This window comes from Callorhinus ursinus, unplaced genomic scaffold (genome assembly GCF_003265705.2).
Source record: "Callorhinus ursinus isolate GAN/ISIS: 27379988/994484 unplaced genomic scaffold, GSC_fseal_2.0 scaffold36, whole genome shotgun sequence".
Taxonomy (NCBI): Eukaryota; Metazoa; Chordata; class Mammalia; order Carnivora; family Otariidae; genus Callorhinus; species Callorhinus ursinus.
Window position 1 is genome coordinate 1,667,876 of NW_027397098.1, and position 21,923 is coordinate 1,689,798.

Sequence of the window (21,923 nt, forward strand, 5' to 3'; positions counted from 1 at the left end):
TCCCCTGATTCCTCGCATGCTGAAAGATAATGAATTTTTAAATTCCCGTAAAGGCACGTATCATTCCTCCAACTAATACTTATTGATCCAGCAATGTTCAATGCACCATACTAGGTACTATGAATAAGACAAGTCCTTGATTTCCATTAATTTATATCCCAGGAGAGTAATTCTTTGCAAATACTAGGATGAAGGTAACGGTCATAAGCAAGTTACAGAGAAGTTACCACGACCGGCTGCTTTGAATCTGTTTCCCTATAAATAGCTTTGTAATTCTGCCTTACATCCGGTAGAGATATTTCTATAATGCACATTATACCACACCCTTCGGTAATGTATATAATAGTTGGCTAGACTTTATAGGATTTATCGAGGCATACAGGCTGACAGCCTTTACATTACTGGTGGCTCTTCCTCGCTGAGACTCAACCATCGTCTTAAGAGTGTAGTTCAGTATAACTAATATTACAAATTTTTAAAGACTAGGCTATATTCAGGCCCTAAGGTTTCGTCCTCAGAGCCTACCGCTAAGACCACGGCAGTGCGCCGAGGAAGGTGTTCCTGGATGGTAAAAAACACGCCAACGCCCAGGGAACGCGGCAAGTCCGCCGGCACAAAAGCTGTCAGCCCACCTAAGACCCGAGGCTGAGCGCAGGAAGGCCGGCGGCCTCCCGAGAGGTCGGAAGCGCTTCCTGCCCCCCCACTTCCGCTTCCGGGGAGGTGACTGCCAGGCCCTCCTGGCGTGGGGGGCGGTACCTGCAGGGGAGCCGGAAGTGGCCCGGCACTTCCGGTACGGGAAACTCCTTGCTGCCGCTCCGGCTGGCTTGACAGGCGCGGTCTCTGCAAGTACATCTCTCTCCTTTCGTCTTCCTCGCGTCCAACCCCCGAGTTCTTTTGCCGCTGCCGTCCCTCAACTCCTGTCTCCGAAGGCGCCCCTTCCCCATGTTCCGGGGCAGGAGTCCTGAAAGCGAAGACCCGCTCGCCGGTACCCCATCATGTCCGAACTGACTAAAGAGCTGATGGAGCTGGTGTGGGGCACCAAGAGCAGCCCCGGTCTCTCTGACACCATCTTCTGCCGCTGGACGCAAGGTACCCTGGCTGGGCTCAGACTTCCAGCCGCTTCCTTTGCCCTGCGAGAGGCTAGCTGTGCCCCCTGGCTCGCCCCGCACTCTGTCCCGGTTGTCCTGCTCAGTTCTGAAACGACTTTCTAGAAACGCCCTGCCTGCCTTGGGGGGAGTGGTTGGGTAGGAGAATGGTTACAGCTAAATGGTTACACTGAAGCCCCGAAGCGCCTCTGCCACTCCCTGGGCTGCCCTCCGACTGGAGAGCAGGGGTGGTTGTTGGGCTGCAGTGTGTGACACTGAGGGTACGCCCTGTGCCCCGGTGTCAGTTTCTCAGCAAGTGTTGTGGCCCCCTGAATCTTAACCCCCTAACAGGCTTCATGATACTTGTGTTTGGTTTAATTTTGGAGAGAGAGTGAAGTCCGCAGGAAAGTCAAAGTGGCTAATTCCAGAAAGCAGCTCTGTTGTTTGTATTTTAATTACGTGGTTAGACATAGTACTCGGTGTATGAATATAGTGTTGTTTGCTCTCAGGTGCTCTCTTGACCCAAAGCATCCCGGGCTTTGAGATGGTTTAGTATCTGTTAAAATTAAAAGGAAATGTGGATCATAGCACTTTCTGCGCTGGTCTAATTGTCCAGACGGGATTTTGAGTTATGTAAGAAGTTTTATTAATACGAACACTAATGAAATAAAAATTACCATTTATTGAATTTCTGCACTGTGCCAGGCCCTGCGTTAGGTACTTGATGCTAGCAATTATCTGTAATTCTGAAATTATAATAAAACACAACATTGCACACTACTTAAGGTGACTTCAGAAAGACTGGTGAAGTTAAGTGAGGTTAAGAGCCTTTGGAGTCAGAAGGATTGGTAACATAAGTATGTAAAACATCACAGGCCGGTAAATAATAGCCATTCATTCTTATTATTAAATCATTTATTTAGAGAATACCTGTTCTCAAAGGATTTGGGGCAATTTTAGCATAGTAAATCCAAGTTCCTACCTCATAGTATGTATTTTGTAACAAAAATTCAGGATTTAAGTAAATCCCTTCCTCTCTCCCAGATATGCCTCATTTAAGAGCTGGTAAAATTAGACTCCGTGTATTACAGTCAGCTTATTTAGTCCATCACTCTTTTTTTGCTGATCAGGAAAATGAGTGGTGGGGCTAAACAGGACAAAGTTGCACAAATTTATAGAATGGGAGTGAATTACAAGTCTCCCAATTCCTAATACAGCTCTGTTTTCACTATATTCCTTTGAGTTTCCAAACCTTAACATGTAATTAGTTTGGCTCTTTTTACACATTTTAATTACGTCACTGAAGTAATATTTTCTGAAACCTTGGGCTCCTGCATTTGCAGATTTTAAAAAGCTTACTTTCTACTTTGACTTAATTTATCCTAATAGTGAACAGCCCAGAAGTACACAAGGCTGTGAAGGGTTAAGAAAAAATTACTTCCTGTGTAAGTAGTTAGCATTAATTAAGCTTTTACAACATAGAATAAGATAGTATTCAGCCTTGTTTATGTTAATACTGTGATGCAGATTCCAGGAGAATTCAGAGGCCATTCTAATAATGGTTAAGAGAAGGCTTTGGAACAGGTGTACTTTGGTCCCAGATTCAAGTTGTTTAATTTACTTAAGCCTCAGTTTCCTTTTCTGTAAAATGCAGATAATAGTAGTGTCAACCTTACAGGGTCGTTGTGAGGATTGAAGGCATGTAAGTCCATTGAGGCCCTTAGCACGATATCTGACATACAGTAAACACTCAAGACAATGGAGGTTCTTAAGACTTAATTTAAAAAGCGTTTAATTGTAGGCTAAGCCAAAGATCACTCTCTCTAGCCGTGACCTGACAATTACAAGAAATTGTTTATTTGATGAATAATCATTTTTTTTACTTTTATTTCTTATTGAAGCATAGAGGATACATGATCATTATTTAAAGTACAACTTTATAATGATATTCGAAAATGCTGTGCCACAAGAAGTTCCTTAAGATTCATTCAGTCATTGGCATTTAAAAATAAAGGATTTTTTTTTCTTTTTAGGGTATGCTTATATTGTGGATATATAATTCCTCATGGTCTTACAGTGATCAAGATTTTCAGGTGACCAAATATATATTTTTAAGTTACCACCTCTGAATCAGAGGGAGGTTGTTATTGGCTTTGCGATGTTAACTGTTGTATTCATTTATTCATTTAGAGGCAGAAATCATTGCTAAAGATTGCTTTGGCAGTCATTTGGGATTATGAGACTAGGCACAAGACCTTGCTTTGCTGCACTTGCCTTAATGCATTTGTAATGTGACACCAACTTTGGCTCTATTTTCTAGTCTGTAATGTGCTTTGACAACTGCAGTCTTATAAGTTTTTGGAAGCAAGTTAAAGTGTAAGATGTTTAGGGTAAATATTTGTAAAATTATGTTTAGGCATATTCCATTTATGAACCCATATTGATCACATTAAGGTTTTTTCTGATACATTAAAACAAGCTGCAGGAGTTGCTGCAGCACAGAGTTGGTTTTTTTTTTCTTAATTGATCTGGCAGTTTCAGATAATACGTGAAATCAGTGAGCCACAGAAGTGGCACATAGTTGTTTTAATTCATTTGGCAGTTTTAGATAATTCTCTCCTGCAATTCCTTTTACTTTGGGGGAAAAAACAGGGTTTTATGGGGTTTTGGTTTGTGTTTGGGTTTTTTTTTTTTTTGCCAGTTTTTCTTTGAAAGACAGTAAGTCACATAATTTAAAGATTTGCAGCTGTTATTTTCTATCTTGGAAATTGAGTCTCTACCCCTGCCTCCTTCCCTCCTGCTCAGTTTTGCCTGTGATCATTTTTTAAGAAAAGTGCGTATTTTCTACCTCTTATTCAGAAGCACCATTTATCCTCGCCCCTTTCCCACAAACTATAGCGATGTTCCTAGGCCTCTGCAGGTTAGACTTGGTAGGTAGAATGGGAAGAAAGACAAATAATGAGCGTAGCACAAATGAAGTACATGTAATAGTTAGAAGGTAAAGAAATAGGGAGTTGTGGAATGGGGTGGTGTGGCTTGGCCTTATTTTAAGAGGAGATTTGAGCAAGCACTAGAAGCAACTGAGTTATGCAGTTATCTGAAGAGTGTTCTAGGCAGGGAGAATAGCCATTATAAAAGACGTGATGCAGAATATTCCTGGCTTTTTGTTCAAGGAGCAGGAAGGAAACTAGTTCAGCTGAAGAGGGAATGAGGGAAGGGGAGAGTATAATAAAAGATGATGTAAAAAATAATTTTCATATGATGGCCAGGAAAGCCTTATAGGCCATGGTAAGGACTTTGGCATTTATTCTGAATGAAATGAGAGGTCATTGCAGGGTTTGGAGCAGAGGAGAGAAATGACATGACAAGTTTTTAAACTGACTGACTGCTGTGTTTGAGGATAAAGTGTAGTGGCTTGAGTGAGACAGCAAGATCAAACGAGAGACATTTGCAGGAATCCATTGGGGTAGAGTTGGTGGCTTAGACCAGGATAGTAGTACTGGGGATGGTAGCAAGTGGTGTGACAGACCAACTCCCAGCAGAACCAAAATAGAGTCATCTAGATCTGACAGGAGTAAGTATAAATCTTATTATAAATGAAAACATTTTGACTTACTGGGAATTTCTGTTTTCTTTTCAGTATTGATTATCTAGTTCAGTGTTTGGCAGACTTTTTCTGTAAAAGAGTCAGCTGCATTTATTGTTTCTGTCTCAATACTCCTCTCTGCCATTGCAGCAAAAGCAGCCCTAGATAATATAGGTATGGCTGTGTTCCAAAACTGCATTTACAGAAACAGGTCAACCCCTGATCTAGATTATAAGCTCTGAGAAATCTTTTTTTTTTTTTCCTTTCCCCCCCGCCCTTTCCCCTAAGCTTTAAGTTATTTTATTGTTTAATGTATAAGATTAACCCAAGAGAGAGAAACACAATTCCTGCTTATACCTGTTCATTGTTTTGGGGGGCCTCATGGAGGTGGAAGGGGAATGGAGCTGTAGCTGGCTGAAATTAGAATTTGGACTTTTGATATAGGACAATTTTTGTTATGTAATATAAAAAAAATAAAATTTAACAAATAACATGATAAGTGAGGAATCAGTTAAAATGTAAGTATCAAATGTATTTACAAATTAATACATTTATTATAATATGATTTAACATTTTACCAAAGTAAATGTTAAACCAGTATAATTATTATTGTTATTATTCTTGAGAGAGGGTGAGCAAGCATGCACAAGCAGGGGGAGGGGCAGAGGGAGCTAGAATTTTTAGCAGGCTCCCAGCCCGGGGCAGAGCCTGACATGGGGCTCTTTCTCATGACCCTGAGATCATGACCTGAGCTGAAACCAAGAGTCAGACACTTAACCGACTGAGCCACCCAGGCATCCTCATACACCATTATTAATTAATTTTTCTTCCAAAATGAGAATAATGTGGATCATACCATTTCAGAGGTTTTTGTTGTTGGATGCCTCTTACTTCTCTCAAGGATATACTCCTTCCTCCAGCCTACCTGAATCATGTCACCTAAGATCCAGTTCTTTTAAACTTAAAATTTGTAAGCTTATATGACAAAGTTAATTTCTTGGTACTTTGAATACAAATACTTTGTTTTTTTAGTTCAAAGTATCTATCATAATATCTTACATTGCATTATGCTTTCCAGTTTTTGGAATTCTTATTTAATCCTTGCAACAACCCTGCGAGATAGCAAAGGATAAATGTAGTTATCCTCATTTTTATAGAGGAGGAAACTAAGGCACAGTTCAGATTTGACTCAACCAATATCATTGAGTTTGTAATGACAAACCAAGTCTTTCTAAGGGCTTTGTTTACTTGGGAGCCTAGAATTATGGAGGCAGAAGTTAAAAAACTGATTTAAATAACATATATATGCATAGTAAGTCATATGAAAATAAGATTGGAAAGTTACAAAGAGGTTCATGGCTCAGGTTTAAATTAGTTACGAGCTATAAAACTGAGAGATTTCTGTCTGTAGGACTGGAATGTGATACAAAATTACGTATTTAGGATCAGATGCTTTAGATGGCTAATTTCAGATTTAATCAGAAAAAACCATTTTGTGAAAAGATAATTCCTTTTAAAAGTAGGAGATCATTTGAATATAAGAATAAAAGAGAAATAACTGTATATCCTAAAAAATTAAACTCAAGTGAAACCTTATATTATAAAGGGAGAAGCCTACTTAGCCTATCTTGTTTTAGCATAGAATACTTAATTTACATTTAGTTGACTTTATTTCATTATAACCTTTTGCTCATTATCAGCACATTCAAACATGTATACGTAATTAAACAGAATTTGGAGCACAGCAGATCTGCCTAGAATTCTCGCCATGGGATTTTTATACAAAAGCAACTCACTGTAGTTCATTTCAGCTATAAGCCCCACCCATGGATCTTGAAAACTGCATTACATTACTAGTAATTTTAAGGAAGGTAAGAATTCGTTCCTGATTCATGTTTATCGCATAGCCCGAATGTTTGATAGATTCTAGTTTCGCTTTGCCCTTAGGCCCAACGTCAGGGATCCTTTCCTTATTTCTGGTAGGAACAGAACTGGACAGAGTGGGGGGGCCTCTTGGCTTCATCTCTCGTTCCTAGGTTGGACCTCAGATTTGGTTGTCTTGACATGATAACCACCACCCTTAGAGCTCATTTGTCCTGTGCATCATACCTGTTTCTCATCCTCCATATAGCCTGTCATCTGTTTCGTTTCTCCCAGGCTGCTATGTATCAGTGGAGAAAATTGTGGTCAGCATCAATACAAATGCAATAATCAAACCTTAGCTGAGACCTCGGCATTTCTCTCAGTTCTTTATCTTGTCAGCTTTTCCTAATGTTTTTTAGAATTAACATTCTCCTCAGTTCTCTCTCTCTCATTCCCCTCACTCTTATTCAGTATTATCACTTCCTCTTTGCCTATATATTTAATTTAGAAGCCTGCTAAGATTTACTGCTTCTGCTAGGCCAGTGGCTTTCAAGTTTTTTTAACTTGGGGCCCCATTATACTCAAGAACTTCAATATGAAAAATAAAATTAATGAGACCTGAGGCATTGTTTTACATTTCTGTAAGTCTCTCTAATGTCTGGCGCATTAGAAGACAGCTTGGATCCTTACATTTGCTTCTCGGTTCATTCTGTTGTAATATGTTGTTAGGAAGTGTATGCAGAAGATCCAGCCTCACCAAGATTGTAATTGGTAAGGTAGGAGTCATACAACAGCCTTTTCAGGTAATTGTGGATATTTGTCTTTGATACTACACCAAAACTTGACAGGTGGTAGTTTCTTAGAGGTTATTCGCAATATGCAATCTGAAACCACATGAATGAATTTTTTGTACTCTATCAAATTGAAAACCATTGGTTTGTCTTGTACTTTGAATGGATCTTTACCCATGCATTTCTAACAGCATGCATCAGTCATTTGAAAGTTATTGGTCCACTGGTTTATTCAGACATTCCAAATGATAACACATTTCAATATCAAAAATCACATTTATTACTGTCACCACTGATCTCATTAGAAAAATATCTAAGAATTGAGGTGTTGTCAAGTTCACAGTGGTAGATGCAGGTTTTCCAAAATGTTAGTTATGCTTGAAGGCCTGAAATTCTATCACTGGCGAATATAACTGTCAGTTATTTTTCTTGAAGTATCAGGCTCACTTCATTCACTTCTGAGAAAGGGTTTGCCACATACCCAAGTCTGAATAATCATAGTTTGTCAGTAGCTCTTCAGAATAAAAACAGTGCTCTACAAAAAAGTACTTACAGCTTGCAATTCAGAAAATTACATGCTTTTTCTTGAGACAAAGATCAGTCATCATCAAGGTATGTAGCACAGGTGCTTTATGGGTAGTTTCCGTTTTGTCATGCAGAATAGTTTTAAAAAGGGCACTTTATTCAAGGTCAAGATTTAAATAAAATTAGCCTCAGTGAGGGCATTCTTTAGTTAAATTGGCTTTTGTGTGTGTGTTTGAGAGAGGGTGGTTTTGTTTACTAGTATGGTAACTGCTAATGCAGTTTAATGACGCTGCCTTCGTGTTTGCTGACACACCAGCAATCACACCTACTATTTGCTTTTGTACCATGGCTATGAATGTCAACACAGTGTAAAGGGCAAATAATGTCTTAGTATCCTTACGAGAATTATTTTTACCCCTAGTAGATCCCCTGAAAGAGTCTCAGATTTCCAAGTTTCTATAGACCACACTTTGAGAACCTCTGTTTATCCAGTCTTCCCCCCCCCCCACCACACCACAACTCTTTCTAAGACTTGGAGTCTTTAAACGTCCTCTTTCCCATGTAATCACTCTTTTCCTGTTTTTAAACCCATGCCCTTCAGTCTGTATAAATAATAATTCTTTATCCAGCTACCCTTCAAGTTACCATATTTTTTGCCTTCATTTGTTTAACAAGTAGGTTGCTTTTACTCTTTCTCCTTGTATTCTGAATCACTTTAAATCACTTTTACTCTCTCCGGTGCTTTAGATTTCTTCTTTTGTATTCCCAGTGATATGCTTAATCCAGTGTTTTAATTTATGTTTTTACTCGATTCAGCAGCCTTTGTAGCCAGTGACTACTCTTTGCTTCCTGGGGGACTTCAGTGTGTTTTTCTCTTACCTTCCAGTCTTTGTCCATCTTCGCTGACTCAGCCTCTGCTTATTTTTTAATGTTCCCAACTCCATTATTTTTGTTTACTTGTTCTCATTTACTTTGACTGCCAGTGTTGAGGATGATTCAAATTGCTGTGTTTAATCCTAATCCCTGCCCTGAGCTTCAGACCCATATTTCCCCACTTCTAAGAAATGTTGCCAAATGGGGGCGCTTGAGTGGCTCAGTCAGTTAAGCATCTGTCTTCGGCTCAGGTCATGATGTCAGGGTCCTGGGATCAAGCCCCGCATCAGGCTCTCCGCTCAGGGGTGAGTCTGCTTCTCCCTCTCACTCTGTGATGTCTCTCACTTTCACTCTCTCGCAAATAAATAAATAAAATCTTAAATAAATAAATGTTGCCGAATGGTTATCTCACAACTGAACTTGGCACACCTAGAAACAGACTCCCCTGTTATCTTTCCTTGTAACAGTTCAAAAAGCACTTATTGAGCATTAACTATACTAGGAAAACTGGTCAGCAGAACAGGCAAGATACCTTATAGGCAAATAATAAACAAGTAAACAAGCAATATGAAGTAATCATTGATTAGGGAAAGTACTGGTTATGCTGATGGTAGGAGAGACCTACTTAGGTTTATCAGGGAATATCTCTGAGAAGTTAACACCTAAAATGAGTCCTTAATAATGAGAAGGATTCAGGTTTCTAAAGAGAGAAGGGGAAATGCATATAGAAGGAAGAAATGCATATAGAAGGAACAGCAAGCACTAGGGCTAAAGTAAAAACCTTGAGATGTTCTAAAGTCACTGTAGATGATGAATATGAGAGTGAACTGAGGGAATGTGGGTTTGATCATGGTGTCTTTTAAGGCCATGAAAAGGAGTTTGGGTTTCATTCTAATTGCCATGAGAAGCCACTGAAATGTATTAAGTAGGCTATGACAGAATCTGATTTCCAAGTCTGAAATATTCCTCTGGTAACTATGGTGAACATATAAGGATGGGGGGCAGGGTAAGTGGGGAGAAACAGGGGCATCTACTTGGAAACTTAATAGTATTCTAGATGACAGATGACAGTGGTTTGAACCTCAGGGTAGACCAGAGATGGGATAGAAATGGACAGATATAAGTCATGTTTTGGGGTCTTGAACCAAGAGGATCTTGCCTTAAGATGACAAAGAAAGGGTTAGGAGGTGTTTCAAGTGGAGGGCACAGTATGTTCAAAAGGTAAGAAACCTGACAGAAAATGGGTATTTGAGGGCCTGAAAGATGCTCGGCATGCCTGAAGGTCCAAGAGGAAGAGTGGCAAAGGATGAGATAGGAGATTTAGGTAGAAATCATATCATACAGGACCGTGTTAAGAAAACTAAACTCTGTTTATGTCTGGAATTGTAATCTGGGCTCTATTTGAGAATTCTCTGATTATAACCAGTAATGGAAATCTTGAGAGTGGATGAGTTACCTAAGGAAAATATATGGAATGAAAGAACCATAGATCCTAAAGCCAAGACATGAGGAACATTAGCATTGAAGAGAAGTTGACGGAGGGAACTGAGAAGAAACTGAAAAGGAAAATTTGCAACAAGGGGGACCAGTAAAGCCAAGGGGCAAAGGTTTTTTCAGAAGTCCATGGTCAGGTTTTCAGGTGATTCTCTGGAGAGTAAATAAGAAAAGACTTGAGAAATCGCCTGTATTGGTCATTGATGAACTTGGTGAGAATGAATTTGGTGCAGTCGGAGGTTGAAAGCCAAATTTTGGGGGTTAAATAAATTACAAGAAGAATAATATCATAAGGTTGAATAATTGTAAGGAGATTGAGAGAGTGCATATAAGACCAACTAGGTGGGCTTTGAGAGGGTGGTGGTTGGAGTTTTCGGTGGGTTTTTTTTTAATGGTCAGCTGGATTTTTTAAATTTAGACTTTACTTTTTTAGAGCAGTTTTCAGTTGACAGCAAAACTTGGGGAAGCTACAGAGGTTTCTCATATACCTCCTGCTCCCACAACATGCGTAGGCTCCCCTATTAGCATTACACCCCACCAGGGTGGAATATCTGTTAATGATGAACCTGCACTGACACATCATTATCACACAAGGTCCATAGTTTACAGCTCACTCTTGGTGTTGTACATTCTCTGGGTTTGGACAAATGTATAATATGGTTTCACAGTATTTTCACTGCCTAAAAATCTTCTGTGCTTTGCATATCATCCCTCTTCCCTTTCTCCCTCCACCAATCCCCGGAAACCACTCATCTTTTTATGGTCTTCATAGTTCTGCCTTTTCTAGGATATCCTATAGTTGGAATCATACAGTATTTAGCCTTTTCCAGTTGGTTACATCATTGAGTAATATGCACTAAGGTTCCTCCATGTCTTTTCATGACTTGTAAGCTCATTTATTTTTTAGTGCTGAATTATATTTTGTTGTCTGGATGTACCGCAGTTCATTTACCCACCCATTCACTTATTGAAGGACAACTTAGTTGCTTCCAAGTTATTAGCAATTATGAATAAAGGAGCTGTAAACATCTGTGTGCAGGTTTTTGTGTTTACGTAAGTTTTCAACTCTTCACTCAGAGAAATTTGGGTCGATCCTTAAGGAGGATTTTTTGTTTTTTAAATATGTGAGACACATGTTTAAGTACTGTTTGAAAGAGAGGGATTGAAAGGTTAAGAGAGCAGAGGTGGGATGGAATGGGCTCCTCTATGCTGTCTCTTATCTCAATTGTTATCACCTAGTGTCTCAAGCTAGAAACTTCAGAGTCTGCTCTAATTTCTTTGCCCCACTTGCACATACTCATCAAATCTTAATTTTTACCTAAGAAATACTATTTGGATAGAGTTTCTCCTCTCCATACTAATAATGTCAATTTTATTAGGTCGACAGCATCTCTATATGGCTGTTGAAACAGTCTCATCCCCATTCTGTTCCTTTAAAAAAGGGGAAAAAACAGTATGATCATATTACAGTTTAATTAGTACTTGTCATGGTCTGGCCCTTCCCAGTATTAACCTCTTGTCAGCTTTCCCTCCTCCCAGTTACCATCTCCCCCGTCCTACCCCCATGCTACCCTTAAGCTACGTTAAATTTCCCCCTGCCCCATAAATTTGTCTTGTTCTTCCCAAACCTTTTTTCTTTAATAAAGGTAAGTTTTCTTTACCTGAAAGTCATTCCTCATCCTTGTCCTCACAAACTCCTGTTCAAGATCAGCCCCAAAGCCACCGGTTGTGACTTGACTCAGGCAGAGTAATCCGTTCCTTTCTGTATCCATAATACTGTCTTCATACTTGTTTTTTTTTTTTTTTTTAAGATTTTATTTATTTGACAGAGACACAGCGAGAGAGGGAACACAAGCAGGGGGAGTGGGAGAGGGAGAAGCAGGCTTCCCGCGGAGCAGGGAGCCCCATGCGGGGCTCGATCCCAGGACCCTGGCAGATGCTTAACAACCAAGCTACCCAGGCGCCCCCGTACTTCTGTTTTAACATTCATTTATTCTTTATTATTTATTTGTTCATATGTCCATGTTCACCTGTACTGTTGGCTCCTGCAGACCAGGGACTTTGTCATTCATGCGTACATCCTAGATGCTTGCTGTAGTATTTTATGTTCATTAAGTGTTCATGGGATGAATGACTGAACTACAACCATTAGTGAAACTTTACATATTCTTAGCATGTTCGAATTGGAAACAGTCATTTTAAAGATAAGTACACAGAGACCTAGGGAGGCGAAATGATTTCCCAACAGTGATACAGATAGTAACTCAGTCCTCTGGACTTCTGGCCCTCTGCTGTCTGTAGGAACATCTACTAGTTGCTCTCAGTCCGTGCTGGTTGGGTAATAGTGAAATTGAGATAGAGCTAGTATGAGCACATTCCCTGTCTGATGCCTTTAATTTTTAGCTTATAGAATGTGACTCAAAGATTTGGTTGAAAAAATATTCTATATGGAAAGGATCCTAAAAATTCTCTTTGAATTCAGTAGATAGACTTGTCTTTCATCAAATAAAGTATTTAATTTAGTATTCTTTTACTAAGGTCCACACTTTATCCCCTTAGCCCACTTAGAGGGGTCCCTAGGTGCAGATTTTGTGTGCGCACATGTGTGTGTCTGTGAGTGTGTGTGTGTGTGTGTGTGTGTGTGTGTGTGTGTGTTTACATGCATTTGGGGCACAGGGTGGGAGCATAGGCTCCAGATCTTTTTTCAGAGGATTTCTTGATCCCCCCAAAAATTAAGAACCACTGTGCCTGAATAAATTGGAGATATTTTGCTTTTGTAATAAGTGATCTTTCTCAAAGCATACATTAAAAATTCTTTGGGCTGCTGTTTGAATTTCATTTTTAATCTTTGCTACTTGCTTTCATTTTTAGGGTTTGTGTTTAGTGAATCAGAGGGATCTGCATTAGAACAGTTTGAAGGTGGCCCCTGTGCTGTTATTGCACCTGTTCAGGTAACATAGACTACTTTACCAACTCCTTAAGAGGGACATGTTCAAACGTTTCATACTTTTTGTTTTCTACTATCTATATGTAATGAGACATGATCAGTTATCTCTTAACTTTTGTTCATGTAAATTGCTATAAATATCCAAAATAAAAAATGAATTCAGAACATAAGCAGGTTATGCAGCAATAGCCTTTAGACTGTCTTTATTTTCAAGAAAACGTAATAGGTGTTCACTGACCTTCAGAAAATGAGGAATTAATGATAATGACATCTTTCTAATACAGTGATCCTGTCAAGTCATAATGTTTTATGCTATTGTTAGGTATATCAGCAATTCTTTTCATTTGTTCTTTCTGTAAAAATGATTTTCCTACAAAGTTGAAGATGAATAATATTTTCATGCTCTAAAACCTTATACATTTTTAAAAATAAGCTGTATTTACAGTTTTAGGCCGTTGGCTTTTAAAATAAAATTAGTAATAACTGACTTCAAACAGAATTTCCAAAATTTTAAAAAAAGGTTTTTTCTTTGGGCAAGATAGTGTTAATCTGAATATATTTATTTATATATATATATGTATATATATGATTTTGAATCCTAATGTAGTGTTTGAATTTCAAAGGCCGATTTGCTGCAGATGTTACATTGTTAAAACCACAAATTGAATTTTCAGTTTACTGTCATACTTAAAATGTCTGAGCAGCAGTGTCACTTTACAACTGTTCTAAGAGAAGCTGGAATTTATTATGTTTTAATCAGCACGTTTTGAAAATACATATTTAATGTGATATTTATTATTCATTGAGCATAAGGAACACATTCCTGAACTGTTAGCTGCAAAGTAAATTTGTCTCAAGCCTTATGCTCCACATTATTAAATTAAAAATTTATCTCTGAAGGAGGCAAAAAAATCTCCTTTCATGACTGATTCCAAAATATAACCTTTATAGGTCATCATTTTATTTCTTTAAAGGGTAAAATTGATTTTTTGCATTAGAATTATAAAAAAAATTAAGAAAAGTTTGAATGTTTGAACGTTGCCTGGGAGTAACTGAATATAAAGAATAAAATTTAACTGTAAATTAGATTAGAGTTGTTATACTGTTAGGCTGGGGGCAGGTTTTGGTTGCTTGCAGAATCTTACTATCTGAGTTTGAAGATGCGTTGTCCTGTCTGTATTTAAATTAGATTATATTAATACTGCCCCTACTGGGTTTTTACTAAAAGTCTATGAATGTTGTTAAATGCAAGGTATACCACAGGAGCTCCCTGTTTTATAAAATTCAGTATATTTCCACAATGGTAGCTATTTTTTTGCAAGGGATAATTGTAATAATGTTCAAAGCCCTCTTGTATCTTTGAGGTAGTAATTTAGTTTCATAGTCACATAAATCTTTTCAATCATAGAAGAATTTTGGGTTTTTTTTTTAATATTTCAATGTAAAAGTCAAAACTAAACCATTAAGCCTAATGAAGGGAAATGAGCAAGTCTAGATATTAAAACTTTTTTAAACTATAAAAATTAGAATAAAAATTAGAACGTGGTACTATTGACAGAAGAATAGGCATATTATGGGACCCAGTAGTTAATACAGGACTAGACCACATTACATACAGCAATTTACCAAGAATTTATCACATACTACAAATCAGTGGTAGAATAAAATGAAATTTAATGAATGTCACTGGTATGCCTGGTTGCCAGTTTGAGGGGCAAAATGAATTTAGATCATCTGATACCATATACCAAATATGTTCTTGATATAATATTTAATCAAAGAAAAACTAAAACTAATTATTGTCAACACTAGAGAAAGGATGAGTTCCAGGCTCAGAAAAATATTTGCAGTGAATTAATATTGCAGTAAGTAGATACTATCTTTCTTATACAAAGAATTTGTACAAATTGGTTAGAAAACACTAAAACTCCGGTGGTGAAATGATGTGTATGCAGTCATCACAGGTGGAATAATGATAGACAACCAGAGAATCAAGATGTTCAACCTCACTAGGAATCCAAAAAAAGTACAAATAAAACTGTAACTATATTCTATTGGTTACTCTTTCTAATTTTTAAATATAAAATAATTGCTAGTGCATATATGGGTAGGATGATGCTGGCATATTCATACTGCCATATAGTACATTTGTACTTTGATTTGGGGAGGGAATTTACGTTATAACAGGAAGCATAATGCAGATTTTTTTGATGAAATGATTGTACTTCTGTGAATCTTAAAGAAGTAATCCTTAATATGGAAAAGGTTGTGTTCAGTAAGTTTTTATAGTAGTAAAAGAAAAAATTATAAACCTAATATACTGTAACGTAATTTACACATGAAATGATGTTTGAGTATATTTTGATAGCTCAGTAGACATTTAGTGATTAAGAATTACAGTTATGAATCCTGTGGGAAAACAAAAATGGGAAACATAGTCACATACCCGTTATGCTTCTCACTTGTAATAAAAAATAAAACAGGTATGAAAGAAAGACTGGAAGAAAGTATATCAGAATACTAACAGCGTTCGTATTAGTGGTGAAATAATGGGTATCCCACCTCATTTTTCCCGAATTTTGGGATGTAGTTATACACCTCAGTTTTATGGTTGTTGCTATACTGGGGAAAAGTCAGAAACACTTGATTATAGTATTGGTAGATTTTACTTCTATAAGAATGTTGTAGAATATTACTTAGTTTTTTGTTAAAATATTTTGAAATGATTGCTTATTAGGTGGCAGGTACTGTGCTAAGTGCATTACGTAGATTATTTCATATAATCCTCACTGCAGCCTTTTAAAGTTTATGCTATTATTATTTTTAGTTAGTAAAGTAGTGGAACCAAGATGCACACCTAGGTGTGTCTGACTAAAAGCAGTCCTCTTATCAACACACTACTGCTTTCGAACATGTAAGTGAGAAGCATCGAAGTAACCTTCTTCTTGGATCTGCCCCCTGGAAATTCAGATACAACAGATGGCACATAAGGGTCTTCATTTTTAATAACCAAGTCAGGTGACGAGGATGGAAGTGGTCCATAAACTGCACTTTGAGAAGGAAACACTACTGAACTGCTTTCTATCAAATCATTAGTATAACACACTTGACTCACTTAAGGAAAGGTGAGAGGTCCATTTGTTTTTTTTTAAATCTTGTAACTTTTTTTAGTTAAACCAGGAAGTTGGAACTCATAATAAAGTGATGAGACTTGTAGTGATATTCTCATATCACAAATCAGAGCTAATAGAGCAGAACCACGTTTGTATTTTGATTTCTTTTCCCCCAAGGAATCTAAGAGAAATGTAGACAGACTTGTTCCTGTTTCTAGGGTCATCACTTTGTGAATGAGCAATAAGTTTCTTTATGTGTTACATTATGTGTCTGTTATTTTGAATCAATTGAGTCAGTTCTTCTATTTGCCAGAAAATATGTATCATGAAAGAAGAATTTTATGGATCTAGAATCAAGTTTATATGGTAGTATATTCTGAATAATATGCTCAATTACTGTTGAATGTGAAGGGAAACTTTCTGAAATTTTTATAGCACTAAGTAGATCATAAAGGGGTACAAATTAGGGTTTTTTTTCCATTTTAAAATAAAAGAATAAGGTATGTTTATAATGCATTCTAATAATTATTACTTTAATTGTGTAAAGGCATTTCTTTTGAAGAAGCTCCTGTTCTCTTCAGAGAAGTCTTCTTGGAGGGATTGCCCAGGTATGATAGTGGTCTTCTATAAACTTTTCCTTCACCTTCCAATTTATAGGTGATCTGTGCAGCTTTCAGTGGCAATAGTTTAACTGAAATTATTTATCTTAAAAAATAAACTGTAAACGGGATACTTGAGGTTTATTTTTTTCAGTGTTTCAGAGATTTTCATCAACAGTGACTCCAAATGTTAATATGTGTATCCCCAAATTTGGTTTACCCAAGAGGTCTAAGACAGGATAATAGAACTAAGGACAAAAACCTTTGGCCTCTCACTAAAAAGTGGTGCCATTTCCCTGAACTGTTAAATGATAACATACCGTAAGGAGCAGTCATTTGTGTTTGTTTTGTGTTACTTAGCTCTGAGCAAGAACGGAGTTACCTTTGTATTCCTGCACCTTTTAGTACAGTGCCTTACACAGTGCAGATAACACTGCAAATATCTGTGGATTAAATTGCATACGAAGCTGTCCCAGCTTCTGCAAGATGATTAGGTCAGAGAGCTGTGTGCTGCTACCTGATAACAACAAACATTTGCATTCCACTTGACAGTTTGCAAAGTCTTTCCTTTAGTTAGGAAGTGAACAATTTCATGGGGACATCACAATAACTTCTGGAAGAATGGGGGATGTATTATAATCCTAGTTTGATATATAAAGGCAAAACAGTTTCCATTCCAAACCATACCCTTAGAATCTTCTAATGATTGTGAATTTAAGAGCTGAAGTGTCACTCGTGTATTTTTTATTAATAGCTGAAATGCAAAATAAATTGTAGAGAAGAAACCAAGAGATACTATTATTAACATCAATGTTTTATTTATAAAATTTGATATTTGTTATACAGAAATATATTCACATTGATAAAATATATAGCACTGTCATAAATGTAAATGTGGTGGTTATAAAATGACCTAATTCTTGCCTTTAAAGAACTGCTAACCTATTAAGAGAAGTAGAATTCTCCCCATAGCATAAAATTTTACACAGGATGTGTACACATCATATCCCCTTTGAAAGTTTCAGCGGCAATACTTACTTTTGGAGAGCTATACTGCTTGAAAAGGGGAGGTGCCAAGGCTCAGGAAGAAGTTGTCTGAGCATTTTCTCATTGCCCCTTTCTATAAAAGTCTAATGTCCAAATCACTGCAGTATAGTATCGGGAGCTTCTGTATTATGCAGCATAACCATGATGGCGTCTGCTAATGTAATGAATTGTGGTATTGCATGTGCTGACTATGTGTTATCTCATTATCCTTACTACCCCTGTGGGACAAGGAAATCAAAGACATTAGACTAACTCAGAAATGAGGAAAAAATAGAAGTCTCAGCAGGCCCTCACACTGTGCCTGGTTCTGCAGTCAAGGAGACCTCATGGCTCCAGGGCTCCCTTTGCAGCCCAAGGAAGGGGAGCGATCAGTACCAGGTTATTCCAAGTAACGTATTCTTTCTCCTAATGTTTAATTCTTCATTTTTCAGGATTCTTTTTCTAATTAATGGCAATATTTAATAGTGATGACATATTAATCCTCAAGCACATTGTTTTTTTTAAACAGATGGTTTATTGTGTGGGAGGAATCCTCCACTTACTATTAAATTAAAACAGTCTTAATATTGTTATCCATGACAGGATTTTTTCTTTTCAAAGAAAACCATTATAACTGATACTTTGGTTATTTTTAGAGGAAGAGCGGAAGGAACTCCTTTGTCATACCTTATGTGATATTTTAGAAAGTGCTTGTTGTGACAACTCTGGATCATACTGCTTGGTTTCCTGGTTAAGAGGAAAGACGGCCGAGGAAACGGCTAGTATTTCTGGGAGTCGTGCAGAGTCTAGTTGCCAAGTGGAACATTCTTGTAAGATACACTTTTATTTCCTGAAGTAATTTCTTGTACCTTTGTTTTAATAAAACTATTGAAAATCTTAAAGAAAAAATATTTAAAATTTTCATAACACATCTCTTTTTTTAGCCTGAGCTTAATTCATGAGCCTTAGTATTTTTCATTTCCCTGTCAGTTACTTTCGTTGTTGGAGGATATTGCACTTACCGTGTCATTTTTAGAAAAAAGAATTGCATCTTTTAAACTTTTCTAAAAGTTTTAGTTAATTTCTGCTTGATGACAATCTCTTCGGAGCTTTGGAACTCTCATTTAGAAAGTTTAAAGAACATAATCCTACTTATGTTAGTTTTAGATGCTTTAATGTTGGTTTTCTTGGTATTGGAAAAAAGGGATTTTTTGGGACATTAGAAAATTTCTTAAATATCTTTAGTTTCTTAGAGCAGAGATGGGTGCATTATTCTTCATTACGTATTGTTTCTTTTCCTCCTGAACTTTTTGGACATTATGTAATACAGTCTACATATATGGATTATTTTAAGGTAGTGTTACGAAAAGGATTTTAATTATTCCTTCATTTAAGTTTTTTATTATTGAAGATTTCTCTATTAGCTATTCTTATTTATAAAAAATATGCTGTGGAATTTAGCGTTTGAAAATTCTTATGCAATCGACCTCAAAACTGCCAGAATGCACTGGTAAAATGGAGACTTCTGGTGGTACTGAAGGTAGATAAAGAATTGCTGTTCTGTTTTTCTTTTCAGGAATTCTCTTGCTAGTGTGTGACTTTGATAATTGGTAGTACTACGTGCTTATATCGAAGAAGTGGCTTATTCTACCTGTGATGCATTCCATTAACTATCATCTCTGCAGAAATTATTTTTAAAGAAATTGGACACCTGATTTATAGAGAGTAAATTTTGATTACTCACGACATAATCTCGATTTCCATGTAGGATGATCCCTGAGGGACGATTGTCTCCACAGGCTGAAATGGCTCTGATTATGTCAGCGTCTTCTTTCTCCTGCAGTTGTAGGGGCAAATTCTACTGGGAGTACATTGGCAAGGAGTAATTTTTAAAATTTAAACAGTTGAATGATGTTTCTGTTTGAGGCCTTTTTAAACATAGCCTTTCAAAAAGAATTTAACATACTTTGAGAGTTGATGACAATTGAAGAAAACAAGTGGAAAATATTCACAGGGATGATAGTCAAAAATCTTAAGGTTGGCTTTAAAATATTTTCCAGGTTTTGCTGGGTTTCATGAAAGCACGTTTAATATTGCATTTAGGACATTAAAATTCTGTTAGAGGAACAGTTGAACTAATTAAAAGTTGTTTTAAAGAATATCTGCATAAAGCCAATCTATATATTAATATGCAAGAAAATAGTAAGATCTTTTCTTTTAACATTTTTTGTTAGTATTTTTGTAGTACACTCTGTACTTACCATGGGGTATACCGTACATTTTTGTAGTTAGAGGTTAAATCGCTCTAGGTTAAATAGCCTCATAATGTATTAACTTTGGTACTTGAGTAATTTAAGTGGGCATATTAGATTTAATTTCTCTTCAAAAAACATATTTTAGTAGTTTTCCAATTTACTTTGCCCCTTTTTTAAAAATGGATATGAAATAAAACCATATTAAATCTGTTTTTAGGACTGTAAAAATTTGTAAAGTTTTGTTAACTGAAAATTTGAGAATTTACCTTAGATGTTGACAAATGCAAAGAACTTACATTAAAGTTTTTATTCCGTATAACAATCTTTTACCTGTTCTTTCCTTTGTTCCCAGCTATGTTCTTTTTCTTGTGTTTTATATTTTTTCACCATCCTGCCTGCTAAGCTTTTTATTTTGCTTGCCTCTTTTTTCTAAATTACTATCTTTATGTCTACTTTCATAGTGTATACCCAGTAGAATTATTTAGGTAATCAAGCGCTGCACAGCAAATTAGTACAATTTGGAAAAGGTTAGGTCGAATTTTTATTTTATCCTGAAATTTTACATGTGAGTTGTTTTCCCCTTTGTCAATAGTACATTGTGCACAAACATTAATTTCATTGGCTTGTGTGGTGTGTGTAGTTTTTGGCTTTTGGTAACGCACACTTGTTTGCAGTAGTGAATGCTCAGGTTCAGTTTCAGTTTGTTTCCCACACATGTCAAAAGCTTATTGAAATTAACCCATTTGGACTGGTAAAGATTTTTAAAAGTAGTTTAAAACATTTGAAAATTAAAATGATTTTAAAACGATAGCCTAAAGAAACATTTTTAATTGTAATTCAAAAAAAATCCAAATTTTGAATTCATAATGAATTTCTTTGATTCTCTAGTAAGAATATTTAAAAGTACTAAGATTTGCTTTATAAAATGTATATGAACTTGTTCATTGTGATAAATTAGAGTATTTTGATTCACGTATGAGATCTTTAAAGCTGTTATCTTTGTAAAGAGAGCCAAGACTCTCTGGATTCAGATCTCAGCTCTGCTGTTTGTTGCGTTGTGCTCCAGGGAGGCTTCTTCTCTGCCTCGGTTCCTCTTCTGTAAAATGGGGATGATAGGGTTGTTAGAGGATTAAATGAGATTAGACCTGTAGAGCATTTACAAGGGGCTCTGGCACTTGGTATAAAGTGCTACATAAACATTACCTTGGATTTAAATGATTTCTTTTATTTCCTGGTTTTTTTAAATTTATAATTGTACTGTATTAATGATCATAATCTAAATAAGTTACTGAAAACTTCTCTAACAGTTGTACAAACAAATGAGGAAACAAACTTAAAGCTGTCGTTGAACCTGTGTAGTTTCAAAGTGCTATGCCTTTTTATACACATTAGTTTAATAATTAAAACATTAACCTAAAGATTTTACGTTATAAAGGAGGAAGATTAGCTGTGGTGATTTTATTTGGATCTGTGAATTGAAAGATTATTTAAAAGTGCAGGACACATTTCAGTGATGTGTGAAGCACTCTCAATAATTTCTCATATTTTATATACTAGCCTAACTGAATTGAAAATAAATGTTTATTATTTAATCACCCTTCTACATTCTCAGTATTATGTCCATTTTAGTTATAATCATGGTAACTAAGATCCTGAAATATAGATTTGTGTTATAGTAAAGTTGAAAATAAACAGAATTTTAAGAAGGGAGTAAGGAAATAGGGAAAATTTTGATTGCTTGAAAGTATTTACAGCCTGCTGTGTGT

At 36.5% G+C, this 21,923-nt stretch overlaps 1 protein-coding gene across 6 annotated transcripts in view; it reads left to right on the plus strand.

Moving 5' to 3' along the window:
- Nucleotides 1–766: 766 nt before the first annotated feature.
- MINDY3 (MINDY lysine 48 deubiquitinase 3) overlaps nt 767–21,923 on the plus strand; it is an 86,028-nt gene continuing 64,871 nt past the window's right edge. For 2 of the 6 annotated variants that reach the window (XM_073879872.1, XM_025853551.2), the window contains exons 1-4: nt 772–1,089; nt 13,089–13,168; nt 16,825–16,885; nt 18,559–18,732. In XM_073879872.1, coding sequence (XP_073735973.1) covers nt 996–1,089; nt 13,089–13,168; nt 16,825–16,885; nt 18,559–18,732 — 409 coding nt within the window. In that variant the 5' untranslated portion in view covers nt 772–995. Of the gene's footprint in view, nt 1,090–13,088; nt 13,169–16,824; nt 16,886–18,558; nt 18,733–21,923 lie in introns of all 6 variants that reach the window. The other 4 variants (XM_073879873.1, XM_073879874.1, XR_012374562.1 and 1 more) reach the window with 4 other exon arrangements.